The sequence below is a fragment of the Numenius arquata genome, chromosome Z (genome assembly GCF_964106895.1).
Source record: "Numenius arquata chromosome Z, bNumArq3.hap1.1, whole genome shotgun sequence".
Lineage (NCBI taxonomy): Eukaryota > Metazoa > Chordata > Aves > Charadriiformes > Scolopacidae > Numenius > Numenius arquata.
In genome coordinates, this window is record NC_133616.1 from 4,521,210 (window position 1) to 4,544,123 (window position 22,914).

Here is a 22,914-nt window from a genome sequence, read left to right on the forward strand (position 1 = left end):
TCATCCAGATAGAGGAAGAAGTAAGACCCAAATTTTATAAAGCCCCTGGAATGGCCTAACCTGTTTAAAAAGCATCTCAACATACTTATATGGCACCATATTTTTGTGTCCCAGGTAGACTTCAATCTTGGATGCTCCTTCTAGGGGACGTTTAGAGGAGTTGGTGGTTGCTGGTCTTTTGCTCATAAAGGCATAAACACTGAGCAGCACCCAGGCTCACCCATTTTTAAAAAGGTCCATGTACTGGGTGAGAGCTGGGTGAGACCTGCTCAAAGGCCCTCAAATGAATGTGCAAAACAACCCACATCAAGAGGGAGAAAGGAGAGCATCTGATCTGTATGTTTGTGGTTGCGTAGTCTCTTTACATTTTAAATCCTCAAGTCCTTTGGATCGGTGATTTTGTAACTGACCATGTGACATGACTTTAGAATGAGGAACTCTTTCTGTCAGGCTTGTTTTGCTGAAGTTTTGGGAAAGGTTCCCAAGAAAAGTCCTTTTTATGCCAATTGGCACTTCCCTGTTGTAAGGACTTGGAGGAGGTATAAAGTGGCCATATTCTCCTTGCACCTTATGCCCGTCAGAAGGCCATCTCTGCCCTGTCAGGGCAGGTCAGACACTGAAGACCTGAGAGAAGATCCCAGTCTGACACCCAGAAAATGTCAAGGGGAGCCTGTGACTTGTTCATTGCTCATGGCTTAATGCAAGGACACCTTTCCCTTAGGAAGAGGAGAGAAAGAACTGCAGTAACTGCCATCAGCAGTAAATATTTATCTCATTCTTTACATTAATTTTTCCTCTTTACCACTGGATGCGTGCAGGGACTCACACCCGCTATCCTGCATTCAGCAGGAGAGAGATCTTCTGTTTGTAAGACAGAAAATGATGCAAGGAAAAGAAAAATGTTTGATCATTGCTAGCTAATCACTTTTCTGGTCTGATTAAAGCATATATATTCATACCTTCATTGTCTTGGCACTTAATGAGGAGTCAGGAGATGGCACCAAAAATAGTATGCACTCTGTAAAATATTTACCTGTGTATGTTGTAGCTGTTAAGCAGGATTAAGAGGGTTAGACACTGATGAGGCACAAGAAAGGAAGAGATCAGTCTGTTTATTCCACTTTCAAATATACATGTTCTTAATTTGAAGTGCAGCTCTTGACGTAGGTCTTACATTATTTATTATTATTAGATACCAATGCCTTCTCAGCATATTTATTTTGTTAAATTACATGCCTGAAATTAAATGCAGCCTCTTGTCAATGTTAATGTTCTTCCTTCTATTCTTATAATTATTATTGATAAGAGGTGACTTTCAAGTTAACAGCATGTGAATTGATAAGGCAATCATTATTGTGTTACCTGAGTGCTTTCTGGAAAGCTTAGCTCAAGGGCAAATTGTGTTTCCTCCAGAGCGTGGGATGCTGAATCCCCAGCCTGCAGACTGCCACCAAAGGTGGTGTTTGTGGCTATGATGTGCTTGGCTAGCATCTGAAAAAACACCAAAAAAAGTACACCCATGGGCATTTGAAATCAGTAAGCGTGACGGGTTTTGGGGGTGCACAGAGGGGTCCCTCCTGTATTTATTTTTGAGTCGCCAGAGGGTTTCTGCTCCTTTTGTTTCTGCTCTTCTCTCCTGATCTCAGATGCTCTTCTCTTCATTCTCAGGTAGTAGATCCGGTTGGCTTCTGGGTAGGTGACCTTGCAGAGAGGGATTTTGTAGATGGCCGGGTTGTCTGAATTTATCAGCAAAAAGAGAAGCGCGGAGAAGCAAAAAGGCCAGGTGCAGAGTGGCAGCCCAAGCTGGAAGGGGAGAGGACAGACAGACAGGTGCCTTTTGGTACCTCTTTTTGCATGTTTGCTTTGTTTACTTCTGCCTGTTGCTAAATTCTTGCATTTGAGAAGCTGGGAGAACCCATCCCTGAGGACAGTGTGACACCAGACATTCCTTCCCAGAGAGGCTGGAGATGCCCCATCCCTGGAAACATTCCAGGTCAGGTTGGACAGGGCTCTGAGCAACCTGGTCGTGTTGAAGGTGTCCCTGCTTGTGGCAGGGGGGTTGGACTAGATGGCCTTTAAAGGTCCCTTCCCACCCAAACTATTCTATGGTTCTCTGAATCCTGACCCCTCCCATACAGCATTCCCCGTTCAGATCCATAGGAGAATGCCCAGATGCAGGAGCCTGCATAGGTGCTACATGTGAGCTAGGTGCCTGCTGGTCATTTGAAGTCTGGGAAGCTCCTCTGCTACCAAATGTCAATTCAGCTGCTCACTCAGAGGTATCTAATTTATTGGAAATATACAGGGATACATAAGGCATCCCACGTTGGAAACCTCAGTCCTTTTGGAGATGAAGCTGTTGGCCAGAATGGCACTTGGCACCACTGCTGAAGCAACAGAATCAGACTCCAGAGCTCTGCTGGCTGTAACGAAAACCAAGACACCCAGCTTACATGTAGACATTTAAATTCTCTAATAAATGAGGTGAATCCCACCCTCACTGTCCCGTAAAATGTCATGTTCTGGGAGAATATTCATACGTGTTGACGGTACTCAATGCCCATGTGTTATTGGCATTGCATCCAACCCTCAGTCCTGCTCTGTGACCCTACCTCACGACCTGACTTGGGGTCTGCCAAAAAACAAGATCACAAGGAGAAAAAATGAATGTTCTTTTTTCTGAGGCATCCCAAGAGCAGGTGTGCTTAACAACGCAACCCCTCTGCAGACACCTACACGGTACTGAGTGGGTGCCAGATGTAAACATTTAATGCATGAAGCTGCTAGTTTTATTTTTTTTTTCCTTTAAGTTACTAAATCAATTTTATTAAAATATGGTTTTGCTTTAATTTCTCAGATCTTAAAGAAGAAAAAAAGCTTGGCATTTCTGGTTTCACCTCTTTCTTGATCTTTCCAGATACAATAATTTTGTATTTAAGAGAACAGTCTCCCCCCCATTTTAATTCTCATATCCAGATCAAACTTAAATAATATCTGTGGGCAGGGTAGGAGAAAGATCTCTGAAGAAGAACCAAAAAAATTTAGACCATTGGGAATTGTTCAAAAATATTGCCTGCAACTAAGCGTTGCATCTCAAAGTGCTCACTGTTCCTGGAAATCACATATACATGCACTGTCCTGTTGCGGATGAGATGATCCAAAGGTTTTTGAAATCTTATTATTTGAGCCTGCAAGTGCAGAATTCAACTGACAGAGAATTTATATAAGACCTGCCATTGGCTGCAGCATTCTCATTTCGATGCTGTCAAAGCTGACATGGAGAATTTTGAGGCATTTCCTTAACATATCATAAGAAATCAAAATACAGTTAAAAGAAACAAATAAAAAAACCCCATAACCCCTCCCCCCACCCCCCAAAACTTACCACAGACAGGGCATTAGCAAGAGCTGCTCCAGAGTAGGCACAAAATAATGCTGAGAAAATAAGACCAAAGACAGCTCAAGATGAGGAAAATATTGTTCATCTTTTCAAAGAAATTATCAGAAATAGTAATATTGTCCAAATTCACAGTGAAATATCCTCCCAGCTACCCGATGTGAGCATTAATGTTAGAATTCAACAATTAGTTAAAATGCCCCCATGCTGCGTCTGTCTGTATGGACTACATTGGGTCCTGTCTGCTCTGTGGAGGTGGATGGAGGATGAAGAGCTTGGTTTCGTCAAGAGTAGCTGGTGGTGGAATTTCTTTGATCAGTTGGCACAACTTGTCCTGCGTGCAGTGGGGGATTACAGAAATTCTTCACCACCATCCATCCTGTGGCTTCAAACCACAAGCAGTTGGTCGTGGACCTCCTGGCCCTAGGGGTGTCAGAGGTGGCACCCAAGGACAAAGTCAAGGAAGGAAAAGCTATGGAGCGATCCAGAACCTGTGCTCGGGACAGGAACCTACTGAAATGCAAATGGTTGGAGCCTCGGTGAATCTTCATGGGGGCTTTATATGTGCTACACTGGTCTTAAGCTCTTCCCATAGAGTCTGGTTTTGGCTGCTGTTGGAGATGGGGTCTTTGGGTAGATGGATTTTAAACTGACCTTGTGCAATAGCTTTCTTCATATGACACACTTCCTTTAATGATATATATAGTTATGAAAAGTCTGTTTCTATAAGCTGAGTTGCTAATTTGTTAAGCTTCTGTTCCCGGCATAGCTTGTGCTGCTTTCACAGACAGTACTTCCACCATTTCTAGATGTTTTCAGGCCCTTCTCTCTGCACTTGCAGCTTGCACATCCGAGCTCAACTCCCATGCCACCACAGAAATAGCTCTTGCATAGGACCTAGTTTTGCAGCAGAGCGGTGTTTGGCTCTAAAACTGTACTACCCATAGACTGCTTGGCTGCATAAATTTTCATCTTCCCTTTCTGTAGAAGATACGTACCGCAGGCAAGTGACAGCAAGTGAGTCTGCCAGGTTAGAGCGTAGAACATGCCCCCGATCGCAACACATGCCAGGCCGCAGTTGTAGTTGTGTAAACCCAGGTAGATGCTGTCAAAGGGTGATGCAATGCTCAGTGCTGCAAGACAGAAGGCAAGACTGTCAGAGCAGGTGTGAGATCTGAGTCCTGAGGAGGACCTGTCACTTGCTGGGAATCCATCGTCTCTTCCCTATGACATCTACACAAACTTAACTGTGCTCACACTTGTATAAGGTGCACATGCAGGAAAAGGATCAAATTGAATGAAGTTCATTATTTTGGAGCTCTGATAATGTCCCTAGGGTTGGAATTTGGCCCAATCTCAAAGGTTTCTTGCAGGCAAAACTTTCTGCCTATGCACTGAGTGTGTTGTAGTTAGTGCCCCAGATGACCAGGTCGAGGATCCAGCCAGAGTGTAGGAGGACCTTCTCACCTGGTTGTCCTTCCTGCAGAAAACTGTTCTCTCATGTACTGTTTAAATCTCATACATACCCTGATCCTGATTATCAGGGGCACAGTTGAGTGTCTTTTGTGGGATTAAGCAGTGTTTTCTGTCTCTTCATAGTGACCTTTGCTAGATGTGGGTGTAGATACTAGATGTGGTCACTCCATCATTGCTTTGGCAATTGTCCCACTGGGGAGAGCAGAGGGAGGGTCTGCTCCAAACCTGACCTCATAGGTACTTCTACAGGATTTCTCAGAGGCTTCAGGAGTACCAGTAAAAAGAAGAGCACAATATGTAGTGCACAGGCCACCTTCCTGTCACTCTTAAGATTAATACATTTCCTGATATAATGGCCTCATTTGTCTTCTGTTTCAGTGCCGTGCTTATCCCTGGATACTTTCCCCTGACCTTTCTCTTCTAAATTAAATATTAGACCTGTAAAAATCTTGCCAAATGTTCTTAACCATACAAATCGTGGATAGTTTTGTTTAAAAACACAAATAGAAGGCAGCTCACATCTTGTACAAAGTGCCTCACAGCACAGAGAACTTAAGGTTGGATAAGTGTGCCTTTTCCAGGGCAGTTATCTCAGACTACACTTATTCCATCATATTTTTTTTGCTACAATCAGTCACATAAGTGGCATTAATCTTATCTAACTCCAAGGGTCAGATTCACCTCTCTTAACTTGAGATTGTTTCTCTGGTTAATGGAGAGACGGGGCGTTTTGAGTGCCATTCATTTATCTGTTGTTGCAAATCTGCAGCAGGATAGAATGAACTGCATCCCAGAAAAGTCTGTTTCTTTTCACTGACTGATGAGCTCTGAGGTAGACATCTGCATGTGGTAATTTAAAACACTTGCGGTGGCAAGAGATCAGTTCTGAAACTATTCCTCTTGGTTTCTTTATCATCATCTCCATGGGATTCATGGCACCCAATGACAGGAGGGTTAAGCAAGGTAGAACAAACCACCTGCCTGAGCTACAAATGCAATAACAAATTCAAAGTTTAAAGAAAATCTGCTTCTGTTCTTGCCTTCACCATGCTGTGTGACCTTCAGCAAGATCTTCCAAATTTAGAGACACTTTCAAAAATGGGAGTGTTGAACCAAGTATGTCCAAGCCCACACAACTCTAAAGTCTGGATGGAGTCATAGAATGGCTAGCGTCAAGATACCCTGGTTAAAAAATTACTTTGGTAAATATTTCTTACCTGCAAACATCCCCACTGTCGATCCAATTGCAGCATGTAAACAAGTAAGTGGTGAGGAGATAAGTAAAGCAAGAAGGATGATGCCTCCAGTCCAGGGGTTTTCACAACCATACACTTGACCAGCACTGACTGGGATGGACTTCAGGAGCTGCAGCAGCGAGCAGAAAAAGACATGTTATTGTATCTCTGTACTGAAAAGGACACAGTAGTTATTTTGTCTAAGCTAATAGAAAGAAAGGAAGCAACCCTGGCTTTGAGTGGGACTGATGGGTAAATGCTGGCTCTCATGCCCTTCAAACCAGAGTTAGTTGATTGTTTGGTTTGAACTTCATCAGTCCAAGATGGACTTTTATTTCTTTTGGGGTGGTAAAATGGTAGATGGGGGTTGTGGTCGTTTTTTTTTTTTTTTTTAGGTAACTTTAGTGAGGGAGAAAAACAGTAACCTTCCTAGGCAATAGTACTGTGGTGGGCCTGGTTGATTTGAGTTTGTTATATATTATATGAAGCATATTACGTTGCTTTGAGAAGGTGATCCTCCAGAGCTAGAAAGGACTGAGTATAAATGAGTTTCTGCCCCTTTGGGATCCTGATGTTTCTTCTCTCTTTTCACATCATCACTGACTGTCTTGCTGATGTTCTTTTAGTCACATCTGGACAGCCAGAGTGCATATCCAGATGTGCTTCTGTACTGACAGCACCGAAGACTTGTTTTGGGGCAGTCCAATGTTACGTCAAGTGAGAATTTCAGCATCTCATTTCCTTTAGGCTCAATCAGCCTTTCTGCTGGGTCAGCCAGGACTTTCACTGGGGCTTTTATGGCACGGTCCTCTGTGGGCTGAACCGAGCCATGTATTTCTGTGAATTGCTACCGGCTGTACGTATCATACAGCCATTCTGACCCATGTGAAATTAGTATTCATGCTCATCTTTTTAATGAAATAGCATAAACTCGTTGGGGTGAAGCTTACCAGTGGCACATTGATTGCAGACCAAGTGATATTGGGCGTGGACATTACAGGCTTGATGAGGGTTGTGGGGAAGAAGGGATTGTAGTGTCCTGTGGCTGCCAAGTACAAAGTCACCGCAATATTGAAGGGCAGAGTGAGAACGGGAAGGTCCCATTTACTGAAGATGGATCCCAAAGCACTGGACAGGATTGGACTGAGAAAAGAAGAAGAGTAACAAGTATAACTTGTTCATAACAATTACAGCGGTGAAACAGCCTACAGCTACAGGTCATAAGCTCTGCTAAATGCAAAGCAATGCCATTTTAGAAACATCAGGTACTGAATACCTTAATATATGAGTCTACATCAGACAAACAATTGCAGAATGCTGTTTGTCTTTTTGCAACAATTGTCATATCTGTTCGTGGATGGTATAAACTCCACACCCTTCTCTCAGGACAGCTGGCTAGTGTGCAAGACCTCTGCCAGCTGTGCTGAGCTCAGCGAGTCAATGAAAAAAATGCATCCCCTACAGCATGTAGGCAGGGATGGAGAAAGGTCACCTGGCTTCTTATTCTGTAGAAAAATCTAATAAGAAACAGAATTTTGGGAATGCCACGTGAAGAACTTTGGAGAGCTCTAGATGGTATAAAAAGCTCCTGTGTTAATGAGGCAACAAGGAGTCGGGAATGATGTAATTTGCTTTTTGTGTGTTAAATCATTTGAAGGATATCAGAATAGAAATAGAATTTCTAGAGATACCAGAAGAGAGTTCTAGAAGAGAATTAAAGCAGGAGAGTTGATCAAGTGGAAAATCTTCCATTAAGAAAGATGTAAAATATCTACTTAGTTCGACACTATTTTGGGGAAACGAGGAGTCCTTAGGACTTATGGACCCTGACAGAGTGTATGATGAAGTCACTATTTTAATAGAGCTATGAAAGGTGTTGTGCCAGCCATGACCCAGACCTTGACTGATGTTCCTGCTCATGTTGATGAGACTGATGTTATTGTGTGCTGCCCAGGTACCAATCAAAATCATATGACATTTTCTGAAAACTGAGCTTCCTTCTTAAGAAACATGGTTGACTATGTTTAGGACATAAAGTATTTGAGGTGACTCTCAAAAAATTTAGAGGCTGAGCACTAAAAAAGTCTGCAATAGCATGATTGTTCCCAAGGTTCTTGGCTGTAGAACTGGACTTATAAACTTCACCAGACCTACTTTCCTCAGGACATTTCCAAACTGCCTTATTTCCACTTTGAGTGAGTGTCCTGCATGAATGCCTTTGTGGGAGCATACTAGCAAGATAATATCTAGTTTTTTATGGTGCCCAGAAAGCTTGTGGAACAGAGTGAAAGGCCAGGTCCTGTCTTTGATGGCAATAGGCTGTGTTCTGCTGTTTCCAACTGAGCTTTTCTGATATAAGTGAGATAAGCAGCTCTTATTGGCAATCTCCAAATAGCAGTGGACATCACACAGTTTACAAAAATTGATTTTAAAGCCTGGAATTCTTCAAGAAGCTACATTTGAATCCTAGAAAGTCATTAAGCTGGTTCTAATATACCCCCCACCCCCAAACTATTTGGCATTTCAAAAGCAACATCTTGTGTCCTGTTGTGCAGATACTATCAGTGGAAAAAATGCTTTGTTCTCCCTGTATAATCTCAGATGAAGTCTATTCTTTTATGAGAAATTTGGTTCCCAGAGCAGTTTACAGATTTCATTACTTCTAGCTGTAGGAAAAAAAAATCAGCACTTCAGTGAAAACGGTGTCCTAATTTCTTGGTGAAATACAAAGCTTCAGCCAGTTATACATCTTGTCAGGAAAAAAAGGAAACAATTAAAGAAATGTTGACTTCTAAAGCTGAAATTCAAAGTATCAGTTGAAAAAATCACTGAAATGTCTAATTTAAAAATCTTTCGCCTCTACCCTTGAGTCTTGGGAACTAAAAGAAAAAAAAAAATTGAGTAAAAAGCCTTAAGGAATTCTGGCAGACAAGACAAACTAAACATTCTTGCAACATGTCCTGGGTTTTGAGAGGTTGTTACAAAATGACCTTTGCTGAGAGTGACTAAGGAAATAAAACACGAAAAAAAATCTGATCTTAAAAGCCGTGAAATGCAGTAATGACTTGCATCTTATCACCAACAGTGATTAGAATGTGACTCTTGAATTAATTTCAGTTAAGGCTGTTAAATAGATTCTGCAGCCCTGTCTGTATTTAGAAATGGTAAATTTAATCCTGAAAGGACATTGTCTGGCATTCGGAGCTGCTTAGAGGAATTAATTTTGCCCATGACTGGATGCATATCTGAGAGGGGGAACATTGAATTCGGTCGGAGGGAAGACTCTGGTTTGGTTCATCCCCTGGAGGGAGAAGAACCGTTGCGGTGTTGGCACAATGACATCCACCCTGACTGTGTCCTGATGGTGAGGGCCATTTGCAGAGACTTGAAGTGGGGCTGCTTTGTCCATGTGCTATAATCAGTATTGTCTGTGCACTCCACCTCCCACCAATGTGCCTCAGGATCTCCATGCACCAATGGATGCCCATTTACAGTGCCACCACAGCTGGAGCTGCTGGTGTAGAGGGGACTTCCAATGTGTATATAGTAGGACTCCTCATTCTGTGAGAATTGTCCGTAGAAGGAGAAGTAGCGCTTACCAGGCCATTGATATAATGGCCACAGGAGGAAGAAGCCACCAGTAGTAATCCCCTTTGTCAGAGAAGACGGCCATGAGCACTCCTACCAGGATCCCGTTATATCCGTGCAGCCCAGCTGCAATGGCTGATCTGCAATGGAAAGAAATTTTTTCAAGGAAGGCAGCTGTGCTGATGGTGACCTGTCACAGGGACCCACTGAAATGCAGTTTATAAGCATCCCGCTCCCAGTGAAGGGGCTGCAGGGGAGGGATGAAAAAGTGATGAGGTTGCTGCCATAGTGCATTGCACTGGAGTGTGGGAGGGGAGAGTGTGGAGAGCCCACCTCGAATATTGTGACCAGTTTTGGGCCCCTCACTACAAAAAAGACATTGAGGTGCTGGAGTGTGTCCAGAGAAGGGCAACGGAGCTGGTGAGGGGTTTGGAGAACAAGTCTTGTGAGGAGCAGCTGAGGGAGCTGGGGGTGTTCAGCCTGGAGAAAAGGAGGCTGAGGGGAGACCTTCTCGCTCTCTACAACTCCCTGAAAGGAGGATGTAGTGAGGAGGAGGTCAGTCTCCCAAGGAACAGGAGATAAGACAAGAGGAAATGGCCTCAAGTTGTGCCAGGGGAGGTTTAGGATGGATATTAGGAAAAAATTCTTCACTGAAGGGGTTGTCAAGCCTTGGAACAGGCTGCCCAGGGAAGTGGTGGGTCACCATCCCTGGAGGTATTTAAAAGCCAGGCAGATGTGGTGCTGAGGGACACAGTTTATTGATGGTTTTTGTCAGTGTTAGGTTGATGGTTCGACTCAATGATCTGAAAGGTCCCTTCCAGCCTGGACAATTCTATAATTCTCTGACTACTGAACAATGATGATCTAAGGGGCTCCTTGTGACCCAAAGGACCTGCATGGTTCTGACAACAGCTATCAGAAAGTGACAGCTGTCTGCTCTCACAAAGACAGCCAGCTATGGGGACAGGACAGTTCTTCCTGGACCACAGCTCTGTCCTCACCTATCTGCTTCCAAATCATCCATAAGGAAAGCCAGTCTGCTGTCTTGCTATCTCTAGTGTACTCAAATGTGGGCCTATGTCCCATCAACAGGTTCCTGATACCATAAGAACCATTTTTAATTAATTTCCCAGATGCGAAGTACCACCTACCTGTCCTGACTGAGGGCCAGTGCAGTTAATGTGGACACAGTTGTTCCAGTGCAGCCCGTGAGCATCCACCAGGGACTCTGGATGAAGATCCCCACTAAAATTATCAGCCCACTGAGAGGGTTGTTCACAAACATCACCTGAGAGGTCCCTCGCAAGATCCAGTCCACCAGTTGGACCATTAGGGGCTTATCTGGAGGAGATCAAATGAAAACGCCGCGATAAGGCATCGTTTCAGCAGGGTTCCCTCAAAGCACACTCATCTCTACAGTTGCTTTCTGGCCACAGAACAGAGGCGGTGTATCAACAGGACTGTAAAACTGGTCTCTGATTTATTGCTGTCTGAGCATGTTTTGCATCTGGCACTTGAAAAGCTAATAGGGATGGAGTGGGCACTGCTATAAAGTTCATGGAGGGATTCATAAAAATAAATTTATTTATTTATCGTGGTCAAAGGATAGTCTTTTTTGCATGGGATTGCTTAAGATTCTGCTATAAATTTAGTGATGAGATAGTCCCTTTTTGGTGTGTAATTCAGATGCAGAGAGGGACTTAGGCAAAGTCTGAAACTACATTGTATGTAGGTACGGAAATGTGAAAAGGAAACACTTTTGCTGTTTTAGGGACCCCGAACCTGGATGTTCACTGTGTATAGGAGATGGGGCCAAACTCTCAAAGGTGCTTAAAAAAACTTTGGGAACTGAAGAACCTAAATTAAGAGGACAGTTATTATAGCTTGGACTTCACTCCAGGGAAAGAGGCATTTCCAAAGAAGAAAGAGCCATTGCTCTTAAGAGAAGACCATCGAACATGGACAGAGCAAATAGGCACCGAGCTTGGGTACCTCAGGTGAGTGCAGGGGGCAGGTGGGACGTGTGTGGGCAGCCTGTCTGAGGACATCTATGTCCAGTGCTATGCACATGCTAATGTACATCTATGTACATGCTGATGATCTCCATGGGCAGAGGAGGGTCTTGTAGCACCACAATAACTTTTTGCTGCCGTGTCTTCTACTGCAAGTTGTCTTAAGCTGTTTTTCTGCCATGCTTCTGGGAGAGGCATAACCATTGCTGTACTGCTGTGATTAAACATGATGCAAGGAGAATAAATGAGAAAAAGGGGCTGCTTACATGTGCAATATCTTCATGCTATGTGTATATGTTGCTTTCATCTTCTTAAATATTTAAAATTAAATCAAGTAGTTTGCATTGTTAATTAGACACAGCATGAAGTGCTAGACTACTTTTTGAATCTTGGGCAATGACTTATTCCTAAAACCTCCCCTCTTCCCCAATCCTTCCTTTTTCACTTCCCTGTCTTGTATTTACAGTCAACTCTCAAGTGTTACTTTCTGATGAGAGAAGCTTAAACAGAGGATCTTTGAAAGGCCGAGTACTGCTCTGCATCTCTTTAGCATCACTGGGAGAGCCCGCCCAAGAGGCTGGAGCACAAGTTGAGGGACAGCTTTGCAAGCATCCCTCAGTCTGTGCATTGTTGGGGGGCCAGGCAGTTACAACCAGGGAGGAACGAGTTCCTTAGAGAAAAAATAATCAGGCTTTTCTGGAATAATTATTATTAATATTTGGTGTTGAGCTATGAAATATATCAGCAATGCTCTTGGTTTTAGACACAAATATTAACTTTAAATATTCAAATATAACCAATGGGCAGTGGCCAAAGCTTTTCAGGACATGGAGTAAGATAAGCTGTCTACCAAGCATGGACCACTAGAGCAAAGAGAAAGCAGGAGAAGATGATCCTCTGGCTGGGGACCACGCTGCCAGGCTGCTGATCTCCCTGCCTGGGGGCATCTCAGCCCATGTCCTCCGCCACCGACAGTCACCGTGCAACCTTGCTGTGTACACGGCCGTCTCTTATTTCTCTCCCATTGCTAATGAACTAGCCTTGACAGAGGACCCACAGTCTTACATTACCCCTCAAAGCACCAAATCCCTAATAATTCTGGGTAACACAGACCATCTGCTCATGTATTGTTCCTGTCTGGACAGTAAACCTTTGAGATCAGTACTTGCTTTGTATTTTATAGCAACAAAATAGACACAGTGCTTATTGCTCCTCCAGGGCTGGTAATACAAGAGCCTTTGCCCACACAATTGGGAGTCAAGTCCCCTGTTCCAGCCCACACACAGATGAGGAAACGGTCGCTGATCCAAAGCACTTACCAACAGGACCAAACCCCCAGCCCTAACGTGTGATTCTGGGCCTGATGCTAATGACACATAACTGATTAAGTGTAAAAGATGTCCTTTGCCTGTGCTGAATTATGCCTGCAGCCGTGGTAATGGCAAGAGGATGCAGTGAGATCCCCCTCCTGAGAATAAAATGATTTGGGTTAAAAGGCCAGAAATTTGCAGTGAGCTCAGACCACGCTGCCTCTGCTGTGCCTCAGGGGGTGGGATGGCCCCTCATCTCATGCCCCACCACTGGAAGTACTGTGGGCAATATAGATGTCCCCAGCCAGCTCTTCCTAACCAGAGAACTGCAAACACGTCCCTCTGCTTACTTTTCATCCACTCTCCATATTCCTTCATTTCTCCTGTGAGATACCCGAAAAGTTGGTGGATCCGACTTCTGCTTCTCCCCAGCAGGTCCTGGGCTCTGGGCTTCTGCTCTGTGCACAACTGCCTCTCGCTGGGACAGTCAGCCACAACGATCTCTCCAAGCTCCATCTCTTTTGGGTGGTGAGAAGAGAACTGTAAATCACAAAGCCCATGGGTTAGAAAACCTTTTGGGTTGTGCCCTGGCAACTTTCTGCTGTACTTTAGAGCCCCATGGTGATACCCTTTTTCTTAGATGCTTGATGGAGAAGGGACCTGCCTGAACCATGGTTGAGAAGGGTGTGAGCTGCTGCCCGGGGCAGTGGTGTCTGCTCTGGGGGATGAGGACCATGAATTGACCCACTGCTGTCAAGGAGCTGTGGCACGGAGCTGCAGGGAGGAAGAGGAACGTGACACAGGTGCCCGGTAGCATCCCACCCTCACTCCAGATCCTGGTGCAGCATGTCACAAGCTGCTGGTTGGACAGGGGACATAACCTCTGCCAAGTAACCGAGCGGTACCTGTGTGCTGCTGCAGCTACCGAGGAGGGAGCCTGCTGATGTTTGGCTGGCAGCGAGCTGGAGGGAAGAAATGCAAATTGCCAGTACGGCAGCAGACAGCAGGAGACAAGAAAATACTGGAGGACTGGCTGAAGCCTGAATCTCGCTTGATGTTTTTAGCTGGTGCCTTCATATATCAGAGCAAATCTGTGACCTTTCCACGTTCCTCATTCCACATCTGCCTTTGATAGACTGTCAAGAGCAAACTGGGGTAGCATCAAAGTTTTGCACAGAAACCAGGATCCACATGTGGTTTTAGACAAAGAAAAGCACCTCGGATCAGGGCTGTGTGCTCTTTAAATCACAAATGAATATCCAGGCAGGATTATGACTTTATTAAACTCCTAATTACAGTTGCAGGGCTCTGTTCATTAAAAAGTCCATTAAGATATAAACCCTTAAGAGAAAATATGCTGCATGGCACCCCAGTGAGCTACACTGCAGGTTACAGCTGCGAAAACGCCACCCTGCTTTCTGAGGGAGTATGGCATCAGCTGCTCTGTTACCATTTTGGAAGAGCGTGGGTGGGTTTCGAGGTGTTGCCCCCAAAGAGGACCAAGTGCTCTGAAGTGCTTGCCCCCTGCTTCGTGGAAGATGGGCACCACCTTCTGGTGGGAGCCCGTTTTTTTTTTGGTAGCTCAAACAGTCTGGCTGTCAGCGTTAAAGCCTGTAGCTGCAGCGGGACAGGCTGGGAAGAGATGCCTGGTTGGAGGGAAGGCTGTTTTGCAGAGAGGAACACTGACAGGTGGACGGTAAAAACATCTGTGGCCCCTAATGCCCTCACGAGAAGGTCCTTGAGCATCAAAAGCTGTTTTCCCTTCACCCCCGGCGGCACAATGCTACGTGCAGCCCGGCAAAATGCATTGTGGAGCGCTGGTTGTCTGGTGCTTTGGCTCTCTCTGCTGGCAGCTCGTCCCCACCGCAGCAAGAGTCTTTGGGATGACCTTCATGCTCCAGCATCAGCCTGGGTCTGGGTGTATGGGCAAGCGACGCTCTTGGGTGTAACTATGAAAAAGAAACCTAACCAGGGCTCAGTTTGCTTGATCCTAAAGGCGGGGGGGGGGGGGAGGATTATAGAAGGTATCGAGTGGTCTAAAGCAACAAATGTGGTTGTGCAAGGAGCGGGCACCCCCAAAACCTTGGTCATGAGTGTATCATGGGATTGTGAGCAATGAGATTCCCAGGTTCCGTCCAGCTGCAGCAAGAAGCAAGGAGTAAAGACGGGAGAGTGGATTTATTGTCCCACTTCTTTTTTTTTTGCTATCTAAGCTGATTCTGGCTGGAAGCTAAATCCAATCCCTGCTTTCAGTTTAAGGCAGCCTTGACAACTGTCATTTTTGGCTAGTTTCTTGTGGTTATCCAGGAGGACATTGATGTAGGGAACACTGGGCAGAAGCCCCTTTCTCCTCCTAACATGTACTCTAGGCTGAGGGAATTTGCTATGGTCCGATACTGGGAATTTGTGTCTCTCTGAGGCAGGAAGAGGCCAGGTACTACTGGAAAATGAAGTATTTGTGCCTGGATTCATCCCATAGACACTGGGCTGTGTAAGATATGTCATGGCACGGGGCTTCCTGATAGTCAGTGTAGTTTTGGGCACCTTCAGATGGAAGTCAACTCATCTCAGCTCAGAACTACCCTCTGAAAGTTCCTGATTCTTCTCTTTGACAGCTCAACCTGGGTGCTCCACTCAAACACCCAATGTTTTTCGGGAGGGACACAGTGTCTGAGGTTAACAGCACAAGCACAGAAGAGACTGCAGAGCAGTGCCAGCCTAACACCTGGCTGTCCTAGTAGTTGCTTTCTCTCCAGAGCTGAATAGTCATATTTAGCAGGTGTGGCTGATACCAGAGATATTCAGTGTTGCCTATTTGGTTTGTTTGTTCATGTTCCACCCAGAAGACTTCTCCAAAGAGTTTCAAGAGTTGAGGTGGGGTCCAACAGCTGCAGTGGATCCACGTAAAGGAGACTGGAGCATGTCTTAGGATCTTGAAGTCTTGGGCACATATCAGTAAAGAGAGTTTAGCGGCCCCTCCTTTGCTGTGAACAATATCCACCACCAGCAGCTGAGCACAGCTGTTACCAGCAGGGAGAATAAATGCTGCGTGGTTGAGTCTGTGTCTTCATAGCACCTGAAAATCCCACGCTCATTTTAAACCTCACCAGGAAAAGTGACTGTTGGGTTTTACAAAGCAGAAACATCACTGTGGAGCTTCTGAAGCCTGTATTTACAAGACTGCACTGCTCAATTCCCTCTGCAACTGAGACGCGGGACCTGTATATTTTTAAAATTCTTGTCCTTGCTCACACAACTTAACTGTTAGGGGTTAAGTGGAAAGTGGTCATGTGAGAACCCTTTGCAGTCAATACAGAGAGAGGCTAGTATCTCCAGAGAGTGATTGATGTCCCTTTTCTTACATACCTATCTGAGATGTGAAAAAAAAAAAAAAAAGGTTGTCTGTCTCTCTCTTTCTAGCGGCTGCAGAGGGAGCCTGGTTGCTGAGCTTTTAGAGGGCTATTTTCAGGCAAGAGGAATTCCAGCCTAAGAGGTTTTGCCAAGGTCAACCTTAAAGTTTATGGAAGTGGGATCTGGAGTCCCAGGCCAGTGCTTTAAATCACTGAGCCATCTGTAACAGGCCTGTAATCTGCATCAAGAAGGGCATCAAAGCTCTGGGGCTAAGAAAAAAATTATAGTGTCTGCCTATGATTCCTGTTTGCTGTCTCCCTGCAGATCAGAAGGGAACTAAATCTCTGCTTGGAAGGGAGCACACTCACCCTCCTCAGATGGGAAGGCAACCTAGGACATGACTGGAGGAGACGGCTGAAAAATTACTGATTTTAGGGGGAAAGAAGTTGTGCAAAAAAGAGTCACGGGGCTGCTGAAATTCTCTATACTGCCACAGTGGTGAATAGTGGGGCTTTACAGCAGAGGAGCCCAAGGGGCTGCAACAGCTAGAGAAGATCCTGGAGGTCGGTGATGTGCAGAGTGTAGGAATATCACCCCAGAAAAACACCATTTCTTTGCAGTGAGCACCTCTCAGTCGATAAGTTTGTGCTCAGCAGTGCAGGCTCCATGAATAACAGAGAAGTCATTTGAACAATTAGCTAATTAAGGCTGATGAAAGCCTGAATTGCTTATGGCACACCTAGGGCTGATGGGGAATTCCTTGAGAAAAGGGCTTTTTGTCAGCAAACACTGATTCATCAGTGTGGTAATGAGCTGTCCTGCTTCTTATGAAGGTTTATCAGACTGCAGGGCAATGCCTGGTGGTTTGGGTTCATCCCTAGACCTACCCGTGCCAGCTCATTCCCCAACGGATAGCCTTTATAGGATGCTTTTGAGGTGTAGGATCCTGATCGCACAGAGATTTGTATTTTTAAGCCTCACAGAGTGAGCACTGGGTTTCTTTTTGGCTTGTGGTACTAACTAGTGGCCCTGTGAAGAAAAACACCACCACAAGTGGGCTGTGAACAGTGGGACGGTGCATGACCAGGGTGAGGTGTAACACTTCAGCCAACTTTTCTACAGTGCTGCTGTTTGTGTAGGGAGCTTAGCCTCGTGCTAAGACACCTGAAGCCAAGCCTGGGGAATTGCTCTTTCCTTCTCTACGGAAGCAGACAGGTGGCCAGAAAAGCACTGACTTCAAGTGACGTGGCCTCACCAGGGCTTTGAGAAGAAGCAGTTTGCAAAAGCATGTTGCTCTCCTATGAAACCACAAAGAAATAGAAAAGAAATGCAGTGTACAGCTAGAGGGCAAAACCTGGGGATGGTGACAGAATGCTTGGCTGAGTCATAATGACTTTACCAAGCAAAGCTCTACCAGGGATCAACTCGTGACACTGAAAAAAAATGAACAAAACAGAGCATTTCAGAACAGTTACTGAGGTTGAATGAACACAGTTGGAGGGAGCAGGTATGAAACAGCCACAGACCTTTAAACTAAAAAAAAAAGAAGCCACCCAAAAAGTGCTCAAGGAAACTTTTTTTCCTATCGCAGGTATTAAATGAAGCCACGTTCCAGAGCAGCTCTGGCACGTCTGCACTAACACGACTACCACATGATAGTTAGTGATCAGGAGAGTTTAACCTATGGGGCTGAATATGACTCTTACGTCCTTATTTAGACACTTGGCTTTTACGATGTGGTCTTGGAGTCTTTCTGCCTCTTCCTTTCCCAGCCTGTGTAGTATGTAATGCAATACGTTGCTTTGCTCCAAGGCGATGCTTTTCCTCACTGCTCCTTCGTTTCCCTCTGCTGCAGCAGTATCTCCCAATCTGCCAAATGGAGACACATAGTTTATTTAATGGATAATGTGTACATTTATTTAATGGACACTAGGACAATCCTAGTGTCTTGCATTTGTACACCGTTCGTATATGCTGACACCGTTTGTATATGGATTGTAGGTTTATATATATTGTGGAGAAGGAGGGTTTGCTTTCCTTACCATGGGTCTCCTGAATGATGTTTGTAGAGAGGGATTCCTCTTAACTCCCTTTAGCCATTTAAAGGCTTATAGTTTTGGTGTTCTCTATGGCCAACATAGACTGATTGGTGTCATCTCTGGACAGTTCACCCATTGATCAGACATCGTTCTTGGGATGGGATGGATTTCCTCCCCAAGAAGTCTCTCTCATCCCTTTAGTGGCTCAGAGAGGCAAAGATGGGTCTTGTGGGGCTCACTGTAGGTATCTCCAGCTTAAGCATCTGTAACTGAGAAGCTTGCCTTGACTTCCAGTGAAAAGCTGGTCAATATATGGATCTAGAGCATGATTCATCCCCTCCCATCCTACACAGATGAATCATGTCCTAAACTCTGTTGCATTTGCTGTCTATAATGTGAGAGACAGACAGCTCAGATGCACACAGCTGCACCACATATACGTAAGGAGAGGGGTGATGAATTTCAACTAAGTGACTAACCCAAGGTCATTTGGGAAATCTGTAGCCAACTGGGGTATAAAACAAGGACACGTTAATGTTTGAACCAAGTGCCTAATACATGAAGAATTTTCAAAATGCTAACTGTTTTTTTAATAATAAGAGTAGTCAGACCAGGTAGATATTTTAAGACACAAAAATCCTGTTTTCCTGCATATGGTTTGAGTTATAAAACCAGAGGGGAAAACAAATAGAGAAAATATGAAATATAAAAACCATCGCTTCTAAACAGAATGTTTTTCAAAGGTTTCCATGAGGTGTTGGCTGCTCGGCAAAGCAGACTGTAAAACAACTTTACAAGCCACATTTATTCTAAGAGCTCCACTTATTGAAGTACAATTCAAACTCTTGTTCTGCCGGCCAAGTTCCATAAATTAAACACTTGTCCAATAACACATACCTCTCCACTTGGATTCTCTGTTTCTTTTTGGCTTTGTGTGTCTGTCTCTCTCTCTCTCTCACTCTGTTCTTTTTCTTTTTTTTTTTTTTTAATCCTTTGCAAATGGAAACAAAAAAGGTTTGCTTGTTTTAGGAATGGGTTTAAGAAATAGACTAGCAAAAGTAAAAATAACAAGAGGAAAAAGAAAACAGGTCAACTTCTTATTCCAGCTGACTAAAATGAGACTTTCATTCCATCATTTTACTCCCTGGTGACACTGATTTAAAGCTAAGGCTAAATCCATTGTATGAAGCTGCATGATGCCAAGTGTTTGACCAAAGTAGTGTTTCATCTCTACTACAATGCACTGGGCATTGAGTGTTCAGAGGAACCAGCAAGGTGATGTGGGAGCTAAGGGAGGTGGGACCTGTGACCTGCCTTCAGAGAGAACCCAATTTCCCTCTCTCCCCTTGGTTGTTAGGGCCTTAGAGATGTGACCATCAGCAGCACCAACCTCTTCTTACAAGAGAAGGGACAGGAGACGTGTAAGACATTTTCGGATGGCCACCTTGTCTGATGTAGAGCAGGAATGAGTCCAAGGATGTGCCAAGGAAAAACCCTGCCTGTGCTCCTGGGGTCGTTGTGTCTTCCCTTTCTCACCTTCTTTCCTGCTGCTCTCTGTCACCACCACTACCCTGCCTGCAGCTCTCACTGCTCTTCCAGTTCAGTGTAGAGCCTCAGAGCCAGACTGTGTCTAAATCTTGCAGATCCTTTCTGGGTGATGGCTCTTGAAACCTGATTTTCTTTTTCATCCAAGAAGCTAAAAGTCTCACCTAAGCTCTCATCATGTCACTTCTTTGGCACAGCATCTGCCATTTCTGTAATGTCACCATCTTCCCAAATTTCACTTTGTTATGTCCAGTTTTGGGCACCTCAATACAAGAGAGATATCGAGGTGCTGGAACGGGTACAGAGGAGGGCAATGAAGATGGTGAAGGGCCTGGAGCATAAATCGTACGAAGAACGATTGAGGGAGCTGGGACTGTTTAGTTTGAGGAAGAGGAGGCTGAGGGGTGACCTCATCACTCTCTATAACTACTTGAAAGGACATTGTAGAGAGGTTGGTGCTGGTCTCTTCTCACAAGCAAATAGTGATAGAAAAAGAGGGAATGGCTTCAAGTTGCAACAGGGTAGGTTTAGACTAGACATTAGGAAGAAATTCTTCACAGTAAGAGTGATCAGACACTGGAACAGGCTGCCCAGGGAGGTGGTTGAGTCACCATCCTTGGATGAGTTTAAGAGTTGTTTAGATGTGGTGTTGGGGGATATGGTGTAGGGAAAAACTTTGTAGAGTAGGGTAGATGGTTGGACTTGATGATCCCAAGGGTCTTTTCCAACCTAGATGATTCTATGATCCTATGATTCTTTCTCCTTCACATTGACCATGAGCTGCATGTCTTCCTTTTCAGAGCCATCCATTGCTCTTTCTCATCAGGAGGGAAAAATTAATTTCTGCATTCACCTGACCTGTAACACTGCCTCGATTTGTCAGAAATATTTCTGAAGATCCTCACTGGTGGTACAAAGCTTAGATGTCCTAACATGAGCTCCAATGAAAAAAATTCCTTCCTTAATCCAGACAGTAGCAAGGATGGGAATAATACATCAAGAAACTGGATGATACCTCTGCTGTCTTGTTAATTCATAGTGGAAACTTGGAGAAGTCAGCTACTGAATGTCTCTCATCAGTTCAGGGGTGACCTCTTAAATGAGAATAATCCTTTTTCCTCACAATAGTGATTCAAGGACTCTGTAAGGCTTGAGTGTGACAGACATGGGCAGACAAATGTGAATCAGGTTGGAGCAGCTAGAGAAATTACTGTTCTTTATTGGAAGCTACCTTCTGCCCAGCTGAGATACCGTAACTGATGGGTGTGAAAGAGAGGACAGGAAAGGAAATGTGCTTTTAGGACATTTTAGTGTGGAAGCAGTAAGATTTAATTTAGCTTCTGCTGAAGGTGCTTTTAGGCAGCCTGTTCGTGTTGCAGTGAGGTTGGAGCAGCTCTTGTGGTCAGTTTCAAAGGCTGGGGACTGACCAAAAGACAATGAGGACATCAACTCCCTTTGAGAGGTCATGGTTGAGGATGATGATTACTGCTCAAATTGCTCACCTGATCTGCAAGAGGTCAAAGAGGGCTTGATCAAGGAAGTATTCCAGTATCTCTGTGTGGCTGCTTAGGTAACGTCATGTAGTGCTCATATAATCAAAGAATCATGAAATAGTTTGGGTTGGAAGTGACCTTTAAAGATCATCTAGTCCAACGTCCCTGCAATGATCAGGGACATCTGCAACTAGACCAGGTTGCTCAGAGCCCTGTCCAACCTGACCTGGAATGTTTCCAGGGACGGGACATCCCTGGGGAGGGTGGTGGATGTTATTTACTTTGACTTCAGCAAGGCTTTTGACCCCATCTCCCACAGCATCCTTAGACTATATCTAGTCTAAATCTTCCCTCTTTTAGTTTAAAACCATTACCCCTTGTCAGAACAGGCCCTGCTGAAAAGTTTGTCCCCATCTTTCCCATGGGCTCCCTTTAAGTGCTAAAAGTCTACTATGAGGTCTCCCTGGAGCTTTCTCTTCTCCAGGCTGAACAATCCCTGTTCTCAGTCCCTGGAGCACCAGGACAAGGTAGGGTTGGAGCATCCATGTCTCCACCACTGGTCTTTAGGGCCAAGGTTATCTGTGACCTGTGACACCTGTGTACACAAAACTGTGTTTCAAGTCCAAAAAACTAATGTAGGCATATGCTGAGATATCTTGTCTATACCATGAGAGTTGGTTGCTCAACTTGTAAACCCTTTTACTGGGATTGAATATTTTGAACAAGCCATGGGGTTTGGCAAAATCTCTTCACTTTGGTGTGAAATATACTGCCAGTTTTGATAGCTTGGCGTGAAAGAATCAAACCTCCCTCCAACAAAACTTTGGCTGTAAATGTTTTAATGGCAGTAACGATCACATGGTGTCTGCTGTTTCTAGGCTGACCCAGCTGAAAACTGGACTGTCTTTAACAATGCATGGTAAACCAGAGACTGTAAAGTGCTAGGTGCTGTTCACAATGAATAAAAATGTCAGAGCTTGGCCAATATTTGGTTAAATCTTGAAACAAAACATACAGCATTTTAATAGGGTTACCATAAAGGCATTTCTCCATATAGTTCACGTCTCTTGCTCTTTAATAGAAAGTTAATGGGAATTTTCTTTTTTAGATAGCAAAAATTTATTGTGTGTTTCCCTGGTAACTACAACACTGTGAACCTTTCTTGAAAACTCCGTTGGGATTCCTGCAATGTTAGTGAGCATAATGAATGGTAAATGTAAAGCAAACCCATTGAATCACTTTATTTTAAATTCTGGCAGAGACATAATTTCCCACAGTTCATAAACATTTACAAAAAAGCAGTTTACACGTAGAAAAACAGTTGTTTTTATCACTCAGATCAAAGAACACGTTTATCTAGATGTACGGATGCATTTTCAGCCAGCTTTTGAGAAACTCAGGTGACAATCTTTAAGAAGCTTCACAGACTAATGCATGAACCTTTGAAGTCTGCAGCTTTGCTCACCTG

General features: G+C 44.4%; 1 protein-coding gene across 1 annotated transcript; it reads right to left on the reverse strand.

Annotated features, from left to right (window-relative positions):
* Positions 1–1,533: 1,533 nt before the first annotated feature.
* LOC141476871 (urea transporter 2-like) lies at positions 1,534–13,534 on the reverse strand. The gene is made up of 8 exons (XM_074165740.1): positions 13,369–13,534; positions 10,848–11,037; positions 9,708–9,836; positions 7,059–7,251; positions 6,091–6,238; positions 4,396–4,530; positions 3,386–3,435; positions 1,534–1,803 (listed from the first exon to the last, which is right to left on the reverse strand). Exons 1-8 carry the CDS (start codon positions 13,532–13,534, stop codon positions 1,534–1,536), a joined length of 1,281 nt encoding a protein of 426 aa, XP_074021841.1.
* Positions 13,535–22,914: the final 9,380 nt, after the last annotated feature.

Coding starts and splice junctions, on each gene's coding strand:
- LOC141476871 (XM_074165740.1), bottom strand. CDS start 13,534: ATGGAGCTTGGAGAGATCGTTGTGGCTGACTGTCCCAGCGAGAGGCAG. Junction 11,038..13,368: donor ATATGGAGAGTGGATGAAAA/GTAAGCAGAGGG, acceptor GATCTCCTCCAG/ATAAGCCCCTAATGGTCCAA. Junction 3,436..4,395: donor CTTGCTGTCACTTGCCTGCG/GTACGTATCTTC, acceptor TTATTTTCTCAG/CATTATTTTGTGCCTACTCT.